The 12,123-nt window shown below is 47.8% G+C and overlaps 2 protein-coding genes across 2 annotated transcripts; one reads left to right on the top strand and one right to left on the bottom strand.

Annotated features, from left to right (window-relative positions):
• Positions 1–9,255: 9,255 nt before the first annotated feature.
• LOC109784224 (uncharacterized) lies at positions 9,256–10,602 on the bottom strand. Its single transcript, XM_045228790.1, has 4 exons — positions 10,582–10,602; positions 10,312–10,464; positions 10,200–10,214; positions 9,256–9,831 (listed from the first exon to the last, which is right to left on the bottom strand). Exons 1-4 carry the CDS (start codon positions 10,600–10,602, stop codon positions 9,256–9,258), a joined length of 765 nt encoding a protein of 254 aa, XP_045084725.1.
• A 1,008-nt stretch (positions 10,603–11,610) lies between these two features.
• On the top strand, positions 11,611–12,123 carry LOC109784244 (uncharacterized). Its single transcript, XM_020342840.1, has one exon. The coding sequence runs from the start codon at positions 11,611–11,613 to the stop codon at positions 12,121–12,123; it is 513 nt and encodes a 170-aa protein (XP_020198429.1).

Here is a 12,123-nt window from a genome sequence, read left to right as displayed (position 1 = left end):
CCCTTGTAGATCGCGAGCGGAAGCTTTCCAATGAACGTGGATGACGGAGTCGTACTCGCCGTGATCCAAATCACCGATGACCGAGTGCCGAACGGACGGCACCTCCGCGTTCAACACACGTATGGTGCAGCGACGTCTCCTCCTTCTTGATCCAGCAAGGGGGAAGGAGAGGTTGATGGAGATCCAGCAGCACGACGGCGTGGTGGTGGATGTAGCGGGTCTCCGGCAGGGCTTCGCCAAGCTTCTGCGAGAGAGAGAGAGAGAGAGAGAGAGAGAGGTGTTGTAGGGGAGGAGGGAGGCGCCCAAAGCTGTTGTGTGCTGCCCTCCCTCCCCCCCTTTATATAGGCCCCCCTGGGGGGGCGCCGGCCCTGGAGATGATATCCAAAGGGGGGGGGGGCGGCGGCCAAAGGGGGGGAAGGGGTTGCCTTGCCCCCCAAGGCAAGGGGGAACTCCCCCACCCTAGGGTTCCCAACCCTAGGCGCATGGGGGGAGGCCCAAGGGGGGCTCCCCAGCCCACTAAGGGCTGGTTCCCTTCCACTTTCAGCCCACGGGGCCCTCCGGGATAGGTGGCCCCACCCGGTGGACCCCCGGGACCCTTCCGGTGGTCCTGGTACAATACCGGTAACCCCCGAAACTTTCCCGGTAGCCGAAACTTGACTTCCTATATATAATTCTTCACCTCCGGACCATTCCGGAGCCTCTCGTGACGTCCGGGATCTCATCCGGGACTCCGAACAACTTTCGGGTTTCCGCATACACATATCTCTACAACCCTAGCGTCACTGAACCTTAAGTGTGTAGACCCTACGGGTTCGGGAGACATGCAGACATGACCGAGACGCCTCTCCGGTCAATAACCAACAGCGGGATCTGGATACCCATGTTGGCTCCCACATGTTCCACGATGATCTCATCGGATGAACCACGGTGTCGAGGATTCAATCAATCCCGTATGCAATTCCCTTTGTCAATCGGTATGTTACTTGCCTGAGATTCGATCGTCGGTATCCCAATACCTAGTTCAATCTCGTTACCGGCAAGTCTCTTTACTCGTACCGCAATGCATGATCCCGTGACTAATGCCTTAGTCACATAGAGCTCATTATGATGATGCATTACCGAGTGGGCCCAGAGATACCTCTCCGTCACACGGAGTGACAAATCCCAGTCTCGATCCGTGCCAACCCAACAGACACTTTCGGAGATACCCGTAGTGCACCTTTATAGTCACCCAGTTACGTTGTGACGTTTGGCACACCCAAAGCACTCCTACGGTATCCAGGAGTTGCACGATCTCATGGTCTAAGGAAAAGATACTTGACATTGGAAAAGCTCTAGCAAACGAAACTACACGATCTTTTATGCTATGCTTAGGATTGGGTCTTGTCCATCACATCATTCTCCTAATGATGTGATCCCGTTATCAATGACATCCAATGTCCATAGTCAGGAAACCATGACTATCTGTTGATCAACGAGCTAGTCAACTAGAGGCTTACTAGGGACACGTTGTGGTCTATATATTCACACATGTATTACGATTTCCGGACAATACAATTATAGCATGAATAATAGACAATTATCATGAACAAAGAAATATAATAATAACCATTTATTATTGCCTCTAAGGCATATTTCCAACAGTCTCCCACTTGCACTAGAGTCAATAATCTAGTTACATTGTGATGAATCGAACACCCATTGCGTCCTGGTGTTGATCATGTTTTGCTCTAGGGAGAGGTTTAGTCAATGGATCTGCTACATTCAGGTCCGTATGTACTTTACAAATATCTATGTCTCCATTTTGAACACTTTCACGAATGGAGTTGAAGCGACACTTGATATGCCTGGTCTTCCTGTGAAACCTGGGCTCCTTCGCAAGGGCAATAGCTCCAGTGTTGTCACAGAAGAGAGTCATCGGGCCCGACGCATTGGGAATCACCCCTAGGTCGGTAATGAACTCCTTCATCCAGACTGCTTCCTGTGCTGCCTCCGAGGCTGCCATGTGCTCCGCTTCACATGTAGATCCCGCCACGACGCTTTGCTTGCAACTGCACCAGCTTACTGCTCCTCCATTCAAAATATACACGTATCCGGTTTGAGACTTCGAGTCATCCAGATCTGTGTCGAAGCTAGCGTCGACGTAACCCTTTACGACGAGCTCTTCGTCACCTCCATAAACGAGAAACATATCCTTAGTCCTCTTCAGGTACTTTAGGATATTCTTGACCGCTGTCCAGTGTTCCATGCCGGGATTACTTTGGTACCTTCCTACCAAACTTACGGCAAGGTTTACATCATGTCTGGTACACAGCATGGCATACATAATAGACCCTATGGCCGAGGCATAGGGGATGACACTCATCTTTTCTATATCTTTTGCCGTGGTCGGACATTGAGCCGTGCTCAATTGCACACCTTGCAATACAGGCAAGAACCCCTTCTTGGACTGATCCATACTGAACTTCTTTAATATCTTGTCAAGGTATGTACTCTGTGAAAGACCAATGAGGCGTCTTGATCTATCTCTATAGATCTTGATGCCTAATATATAAGCAGCTTCTCCAAGGTCCTTCATTGAAAAACACTTATTCAAATAGGCCTTTATACTTTCCAAGAATTCTATATCATTTCCCATCAATAGTATGTCATCCACATATAATATGAGAAATGCTACAGAGCTCCCACTCACTTTCTTGTAAACACAGGCTTCTCCATAAGTCTGTGTAAACCCAAACGCTTTGATCATCTCATCAAAGCGAATGTTCCAACTCCGAGATGCTTGCACCAGCCCATAGATTGAGCGCTGGAGCTTGCATACTTTGTTAGCATTCTTAGGATCAACAAAACCTTCCGGCTGAATCATATACAACTCTTCCTTAAGGAAGCCGTTAAGGAATGTTGTTTTGACGTCCATCTGCCATATCTCATAATCATAGTATGCGGCAATTGCTAACATATTCGGACGGACTTCAGCTTCGCTACGGGTGAGAAAGTCTCATCGTAGTCAACCCCTTGAACTTGTCGATAACCCTTAGCGACGAGTCGAGCTTTGTAGATGGTCACATTACCATCCGCGTCCGTCTTCTTCTTAAAGATCCATTTGTTTTCTATGGCTCGCCGCTCATCGGGCAAGTCAGTCAAAGTCCATACTTTGTTTTCATACATGGATTCTATCTCGGATTTCATGGCTTCTAGCCATTTGTCGGAATCCGGGCCCGCCATCGCTTCTTCATAGTTCGAAGGTTCACCGTTGTCTAACAACATGATTTCTAGGACAGGGTTGCCGTACCACTCTGGTGCGGAACGTGTCCTTGTGGACCTATGAAGTTTAGTAACTTGATCCGAAGCTTCATGATCATCATCATTAACTTCCTCCCCAGTCGGTGTAGGCATCACAGGAACATTTTCCCGCGCTGCGCTACTTTTCGGTTCGGAAGGGGTGACTATCACCTCATCAAGTTCCACTTTCCTCCCACTCAATTCTTTCGAGAGAAACTCCTTCTCCAGAAAGGAGCCGTTCTTGGCAACGAAGATCTTGCCTTCGGATCTGAGGTAGAAGGTATACCCAATAGTTTCCTTAGGGTATCCTATGAAGACGAATTTTTCCGATTTGGGTTCGAGCTTTTCAGGTTGAAGTTTCTTGACATAAGCATCGCATCCCCAAACTTTTAGAAACGACAGCTTAGGTTTCTTCCCAAACCATAATTCATACGGTGTCGTCTCAACGGATTTCGACGGAGCCTTATTTAAAGTGAATGCGGCAGTCTCTAAAGCATAACCCCAGAATGAGAGCGGTAAATCGGTAAGAGACATCATAGATCGCACCATATCCAATAGAGTGCGATTACGACGTTCGGACACACCATTTCTCTGAGGTGTTCCAGGCGGCGTGAGTTGTGAAACTATTCCACATTTCCTTAAGTGTGTACCAAATTCGTGACTTAAATATTCTCCACCACGATCTGATCGTAAGAATTTTATTTTCCTGTCACGTTGATTCTCAACTTCACTCTGAAATTCCTTGAACTTTACAAAGGTTTCAGACTTGTGTTTCATTAGGTAGACATACCCATATCTACTTAAATCATCAGTGAGAGTGAGAACATAACGATATCCTCCGCGAGCCTCAACACTCATTGGACCACACACATCGGTATGTATGATTTCCAATAAGTTGGTTGCTCGCTTCATTGTTCCAGAGAACGGAGTCTTGGTCATCCTACCCATGAGGCATGGTTCGCACGTGTCAAATGATTCGTAATCAAGAGACTCCAAAAGTCCATTTGCATGGAGCTTCTTCATGCGCTTGACACCAATGTGACCAAGGCGGCAGTGCCACAAGTATGTGGGACTATCGTTATCAACTTTACATCTTTTGGTATTCACACTATGAACATGTGTAACATCACGTTCGAGATTCATCAAAAATAAACCATTGACCAGCGGGGCATGACCATAAAACATATCTCTCAAATAAATAGAACAACCATTATTCTCGGATTTAAATGAGTAGCCATCTCGAATTAAACGAGATCCAGATACAATGTTCATGCTCAAAGCTGGCACTAAATAACAATTATTGAGGTTTAAAACTAATCCCGTGGGTAGATGCAGAGGTAGCGTGCCGACGGCGATCACATCGACCTTGGAACCATTCCCGACGCGCATCGTCACCTCGTCCTTCGCCAGTCTCCGTTTATTCCGTAGTTCCTGTTTTGAGTTACAAATATGAGCAACCGCACCGGTATCAAATACCCAGGAGCTACTACGAGTACTGGTAAGGTACACATCAATTACATGTATATCACATATACCTTTGGTGTTGCCGGCCTTCTTCTTGTCCGCTAAGTATTTGGGGCTGTTCCGCTTCCAGTGACCACTTTCCTTGCAATAAAAGCACTCAGTCTCGGGCTTGGGTCCATTCTTTGACTTCTTCCCAGTAATTGGTTTACCGGGCGCGGCAACTCCCTTGCCGTCCTTCTTGAAGTTCTTCTTACCCTTGCCCTTCTTGAACTTAGTGGTTTTATTCACCATCAACACTTGATGTTCTTTTCTGATCTCTACCTCAGCTGATTTCAGCATTGAATATACCTCAGGAATGGTCTTTTCCATCCCCTGCATATTGTAGTTCATCACAAAGCTCTTGAAGCTTGGTGGAAGCGACTGAAGGATTCTGTCAATGACCGCGTCATCCGGGAGATTAACTCCCAGCTGAGTCAAGCGGTTGTGCAACCCAGACATTCTGAGTATGTGCTCACTAACAGAACTGTTCTCCTCCATTTTACAGCTGAAGAACTTGTCGGAGACATCATATCTCTCGACCCGGGCATGAGCTTGGAAAACCAATTTCAGCTCCTCGAACATCTCATATGCTCCATGTTTCTCAAAACGCTTTTGGAGACCCAGTTCTAAGCTGTAAAGCATGCCGCACTGAACGAGGGAGTAATCATCAGCGCGTGATTGCCAAGCGTTCATAACGTCTTGGTTCTCTGGGATGGGTGCTTCACCTAGCGGTGCTTCTAGGACATAATCTTTCTTGGCAGCTATGAGGATGATCCTCAGGTTCCGGACCCAGTCCGTATAGTTGCTGCCATCATCTTTCAGCTTGGTTTTCTCTAGGAACGTGTTGAAGTTGAGGACAACGTGGGCCATTTGATATACAAGACATATTGTAAAGATTTTAGACTAAGTTCATGATAATTAAGTTCATATAATCAAATTATTCAATGAACTCCCACTCAGATAGACATCCCTCTAGTCATCTAAGTGAAACATGATCCGAGTTAACTAGGCCGTGTCCGATCATCACGTGAGACGGACTAGTCAAGATCGGTGAACATCACCATGTTGATCGTATCTTCTATACGACTCATGCTCGACCTTTCGGTCCTCCGTGTTCTGAGGCCATGTCTGTACATGCCAGGCTCGTCAAGTCAACCTAAGTGTATTGCGTGTGTTCCGAGGCCATGTCTGTACATGCTAGGCTCGTCAACACCCGTTGTATGCGAACGTTAGAATCTATCACACCCGATCATCACGTGGTGCTTCGAAACAACGAACCTTCGCAACGGTGCACAGTTAGGGGGAACACTTTCTTGAAATTATTATAAGGGATCGTCTTACTTACTACCGTCGTTCTAAGCAAATAAGATGCAAAAACATGATAAACATCACATGCAATCAAATAGTGACATGATATGGCCAATATCATCATGCTCCTTTGATCTCCATCTTCGGGGCACCATGATCATCTTCGTCACCGACATGACACCATGATCTCCATCATCATGATCTCCATCATTGTGTCTTGATGAAGTCGTCACGCCAACGATTACTTCTACTTCTATGGCTAACGCGTTTAGCAACAAAGTAAAGTAATTTACATGGCGTTATTCAATGACACGCAGGTCATGCAAAATAATAAAGACAACTCCTATGGCTCCTGCCGGTCGTCATACTCATCGACATGCAAGTCGTGATTCCTATTACAAGAATATGATCAATCTCATACATCACATATATCATTCATCACATCTTCTGGCTATATCACATCACATAGCACTTGCTGCAAAAACAAGTTAGACGTCCTCTAATTGTTGTTGCAAGTTTTTACGTGGTTTGTAGGTTTCTAGCAAGAACGTTTTCTTACCTACGTATGACCACAACGCGATTTGCCAATTTCTATTTACCCTTCATAAGGACCCTTTTCATCGAATCCGTTCCGACTAAAGTAGGAGAGACAGACACCCGCTAGCCACCTTATGCATCTAGTGCATGTTAGTCGGTGGAACCAGTCTCACGTAAGCGTACGTGTAAGGTCGGTCCGGGCCGCTTCATCCTACAATGCCGCCGAAACAAGAAAAGACTAGTAGCGGCAAGAAGAATTGGCAAACTCAACGCCCACAACTGCTTTGTGTTCTACTCGTGCATAGTAACTACGCATAGGCCTGGCTCATGATGCCACTGTTGGGAATCGTAGCATAATTTAAAATTTTCCTACGCTCACCAAGATGCATCTATGGAGTCTACTAGCAACGAGGGGAAAGGAGTGCATCTACATACCCTTGTAGATCGCGAGCGGAAGCGTTCCAATGAACGTGGATGACGGAGTCGTACTCGCCGTGATCCAAATCACCGATGACCGAGTGCCGAACGGACGGCACCTCCGCGTTCAACACACGTACGGTGCAGCGACGTCTCCTCCTTCTTGATCCAGCAAGGGGGAAGGAGAGGTTGATGGAGATCCAGCAGCACGACGGCGTGGTGGTGGATGTAGCGGGTCTCCGGCAGGGCTTCGCCAAGCTTCTGCGAGAGAGAGAGAGGTGTTGTAGGGGAGGAGGGAGGCGCCCAAAGCTGTTGTGTGCTGCCCTCCCTCCCCCCCCCCTTTATATAGGCCCCCCTGGGGGGGCGCCGGCCCTGGAGATGAGATCCAAAGGGGGGGCGGCGGCCAAAGGGGGGAAGGGGTTGCCTTGCCCCCCAAGGCAAGGGGGAACTCCCCCACCCTAGGGTTCCCAACCCTAGGCGCATGGGGGGGAGGCCCAAGGGGGCGCCCCAGCCCACTAAGGGCTGGTTCCCTTCCACTTTCAGCCCACGGGGCCCTCCGGGATAGGTGGCCCCACCCGGTGGACCCCCGGGACCCTTCCGGTGGTCCCGGTACAATACCGGTAACCCCCGAAACATTCCCGGTAGCCGAAACTTGACTTCCTATATATAATTCTTCACCTCCGGACCATTCCGGAGCCTCTCGTGACGTCCGGGATCTCATCCGGGACTCCGAACAACTTTCGGGTTTCCGCATACACATATCTCTACAACCCTAGCGTCACTGAACCTTAAGTGTGTAGACCCTACGGGTTCGGGAGACATGCAGACATGACCGAGACGCCTCTCCGGTCAATAACCAACAGCGGGATCTGGATACCCATGTTGGCTCCCACATGTTCCACGATGATCTCATCGGATGAACCACGGTGTCGAGGATTCAATCAATCCCGTATGCAATTCCCTTTGTTAATCGGTATGTTACTTGCCCGAGATTCGATCGTCGGTATCCCAATACCTAGTTCAATCTCGTTACCGGCAAGTCTCTTTACTCGTACCGCAATGCATGATCCCGTGACTAACGCCTTAGTCACATAGAGCTCATTATGATGATGCATTACCGAGTGGGCCCAGAGATACCTCTCCGTCACACGGAGTGACAAATCCCAGTCTCGATCCGTGCCAACCCAACAGACACTTTCGGAGATACCCGTAGTGCACCTTTATAGTCACCCAGTTACGTTGTGACGTTTGGCACACCCAAAGCACTCCTACGGTATCCGGGAGTTGCACGATCTCATGGTCTAAGGAAAAGATACTTGACATTGGAAAAGCTCTAGCAAACGAAACTACACGATCTTTTATGCTATGCTTAGGATTGGGTCTTGGCCATCACATCATTCTCCTAATGATGTGATCCCGTTATCAATGACATCCAATGTCCATAGTCAGGAAACCATGACTATCTGTTGATCAACGAGCTAGTCAACTAGAGGCTTACTAGGGACACGTTGTGGTCTATATATTCACACATGTATTACGATTTCCGGACAATACAATTATAGCATGAATAATAGACAATTATCGTGAACAAAGAAATATAATAATAACCATTTATTATTGCCTCTAGGGCATATTTCCAACATATCTAACAACATATTTCAGGTTACTAGGATGAGGTGGAGTAGGATTCTGTACCCAGATGAAAGATATGTTAAGTTTCGCTGCTCCTAGATCTACCTTGCTATCTATCTATGTATCAAATCAGTTGATGAGTGCAATGTAACAAATCCTAGATGGTGAGTGCACTATGCATATTTTTGGATTATTAGGATTCTGTACCCTAAAGGCTAAATGCATATCTTTGTGCTTTATGTGATCAACAATTTACCTTATGTAAGCATATGCCCAATTTGGCCATGCCGAGTTGGTCTTGACCATTCACCATTTAGTCCAAAGAAGCAGATTCATAATTGCAGATTCATAATAGCATAGCTCTTACTATAGGAAGCTAACAACATTACATAATTGGGGTAGTTTTGCAGCTAGTCATTACATACATTACATAACTTAACTGGAGGTAGTTTTGTAGATAATCATTACAGTCATTACATAACTAGGGGATTCCCAAAATATACAACCCCAAGGCCAGCTATATTGTTCCAAGGCCACATATTAGCTTAACATAACTGAGGTGATGAACATCATTGTTCACTCATCAAGGATTGACTTGATCTTGGCAAGCTTGTCCTTGTTGCCATGACCAGCTTTCATAAGATCACCCACCAGAAACTCCAGCTTCTTCTTCTCCTCTATCAGCCAGTCCCTCTCTTTCTTCATCTCATCCCTCTCCTTCCTTGTGTTCCTAATGATCTCCCCGTGAGACCTAAGAATGCACTTCATCTCCTTCAGCTCCTGAGCCAGCTTCTCCATCTCCTTCATCTTGCCAAAGTCAGCACTCGCCTTCTCCTTGCTGATAGCTAGCTTCTCCATGTCCTTGTCCACATCCATCTGCTTCTGCTTGAACTCTTCATCACTCATGACCCTGTTGTTCTGATCTGCCCAATCAAACATCTTGGTGACATCCTCAACCGGCTGACTGTACTGATCCCCAAGTGTATCCAACTGCTTGTTCACCTTGTCCAACTCTTTCTTATACTTCTCATCGTCAATCATTCTGCCATGATTCTCCTCATGAAATATCTCCCATATCTTCTCCAAACATCTTTGCATAATAAAAGGCCATGGGGCATCAACCCACTGAGCAACTCCACAGTCAATACCATCCTGCATCAAGTATTAGAAAATAAATATGCTAACTTCAAAAAGAAAATAGATGAGATATCTAGTGATTCAGTCATACTTGCAGATACAACAGACATTCAGGAAACTTCAAGTTCAAATCAATGTCCTAAACATGTTTCATTTACTTAATTTACTGACAGAAACTGATGCTTGCAAAATCACTGTTAAAAACATGTTTCATCAACTGCAGACAGTCCAAATTGACTGAATTTACTGAATTTACTGCAGACTAACTACCACTAACACAATTAACTGAATTTACTGACAGCAACTGCAGACAGTCCAAATTTACTGCATACTAACTACCAAATTTACTGCAGACAGTGCAAATTTACCGCAGACTAACTAACATTTGATTCTTGCAACTGCAGACAGTCCAAATTAACTGAATTTACTGACAGCAATTCCAACAATCTGCAGACTAACTACCACTAACACAAACCCTCGTTGGATAACACTGACCTGAGGAACAGCACATCCATAGAACCTCCTCCCAGTGTCCTTTCCTTCAAATGCAACATATTTCATGCATAGGGCCAAGTGCAGTCTACATGTGATGCTTGCATCTGCAGCTCTACCATAGAAGGATGCATCTATAGTGGTGCCAGGGTTCGCCTGCATTGTAGCACACTAGTGAACCGCAGAAAAGATAGCAACTGCTCCAAACATGGTCTCAAATCGAAGAACACTTGAACACTAACCCTAACCCTAGGTGCAAAGCAGATATCTTACCCAGTGCTGCTCCAGATCCATGCCGCCAGCTCCTCCTCCTCGCTGCTCTCCTCTCTATCCTTCCACGACGGCATCTTCTACGGCGGGGAGGGAACCGTGCCTCCGGCGGCGGCAACAGGGGACAGGGCAGAGGAGTGAGAGTGAGCGAGTGGAGTGGAGTGTGAGCGGCGGGGAGTGGGGGCTCTGTTTTGTACCGACAGCCCTAACGGCCGTCAACCCACTCGCCGTCTGGCCTCGCCCACGTGGCACCTGACGGGTGGGCCAGCCCTGTCAGAAATCATGTTAACTGCGGCAAACCGGTCATTTGTTTTTATTGAGAAAATTTACAAGTAAAGTGGTGGATTTTTGGGACGCGTTAGAAATGTGGTGGCAATTGGATGCTCCAGCTTCAAATGTGGTGGTTTTTGCAATTCACTCTTAGTTCTTGGATGCTGGACTGCTGGTTCGGACAAGTTTCGTCCATGCCATATGCAGGTTTGGATCGAGATAGCGTGCTGGAACGACGTCTCTCGCGAGTCCAAGTTCGTCCATGCCCACATGCAGCCCGTCCATTACATGTCCTGGGCATCCGAACGATCCTCAGGTCAACGACCAAGTCTGCGCTATGCATGCAAATATCTGAACCTAGCTGCTTTGGACTGATCAGATACCGAGTGTTTTTAGTTACAGCCAAGTACGCAAAACCATGAACTACTCACAGTTTCAAGATAAAAAGAGTAAGAAAGGTAGTAGTCGTGGGTTGGTTTTGGCCTGCTGGGCCTGCTGGGCTGTGGTTGTTTAAATTTTGCATGGTCTGCACGTTAAAACGTGTAACGCTACAACGTTATAACGTGTGTAGCGTGCTAATTACGCAATTAGCGTCGTAGCGGCCGATTTTACCAAAACGTAGCGTCTCCCTTTCGAATATACTATAACCGCGCTATAACGGCAAAATAGCGTGCTATTTTTTTCGTTGATTCTCTCACACGACAGCAAGCTAAGCTGTCGAAGCCTACCAAGGACGGGAAATCAAAATCCACAAAGGAATCCATGGGAGCTGGGATGAAGCGCGCGAGGGAGGAGGAACCAACCGTGCCGCTGGCGCTGTCCCTCAGCACGGACTCGGCGTCTTCCTCCGTGACGTCGGCGGACTCGGGCGCCGCTGGGCCGGCCAAGCGCAGGAGGGGCGTCGTGGTGGCGACGTCGGGGGAGGGGGAGTTCGTGTGCAAGACTTGCGGGCGGGCCTTCGCGTCGTTCCAGGCGCTGGGCGGGCACCGGACCAGCCACCTCCGGGGCCGCCATGGGCTGGAGCTCGGCGTCGGCGTCGCCAGAGCCATCAAGGAACGGAAAAAGCGTGACGAGAAGCAGCACGAGTGCCACATCTGCGGGCTGGGTTTCAAGATGGGACAGGCGCTCGGGGGCCACATGAGGCGGCACCGTGAGGAGATTGCACTGCGCAGCGCCGACGATCGCTGGGTCGCGCTGCTGCCGGATCAAAAGGTGGAGGGGCAGCAGGCTGCCGCCGACCGGCCGCCGCCCGTCTTGCTCGAGCTGTTCGTCTAG

Source organism: Aegilops tauschii, chromosome 5 (genome assembly GCF_002575655.3).
Source record: "Aegilops tauschii subsp. strangulata cultivar AL8/78 chromosome 5, Aet v6.0, whole genome shotgun sequence".
Taxonomy (NCBI): Eukaryota; Viridiplantae; Streptophyta; class Magnoliopsida; order Poales; family Poaceae; genus Aegilops; species Aegilops tauschii.
The sequence above is the reverse complement of the archived record's forward strand: the minus strand, read 5'-3'. Positions and strand labels throughout refer to the sequence as shown.

Bases quoted from the DNA above. Each gene is read 5' to 3' on its own strand.
- LOC109784224 (XM_045228790.1), bottom strand. From the start codon at position 10,602: ATGGATCTGGAGCAGCACTGG. The intron at 10,465-10,581 runs GTAAGATATCTG...GCTACAATGCAG, and splicing joins TGGATCTGGAGCAGCACTGG to GCGAACCCTGGCACCACTAT.
- LOC109784244 (XM_020342840.1), top strand. From the start codon at position 11,611: ATGGGAGCTGGGATGAAGCGCGCGAGGGAGGAGGAACCAACCGTGCCG.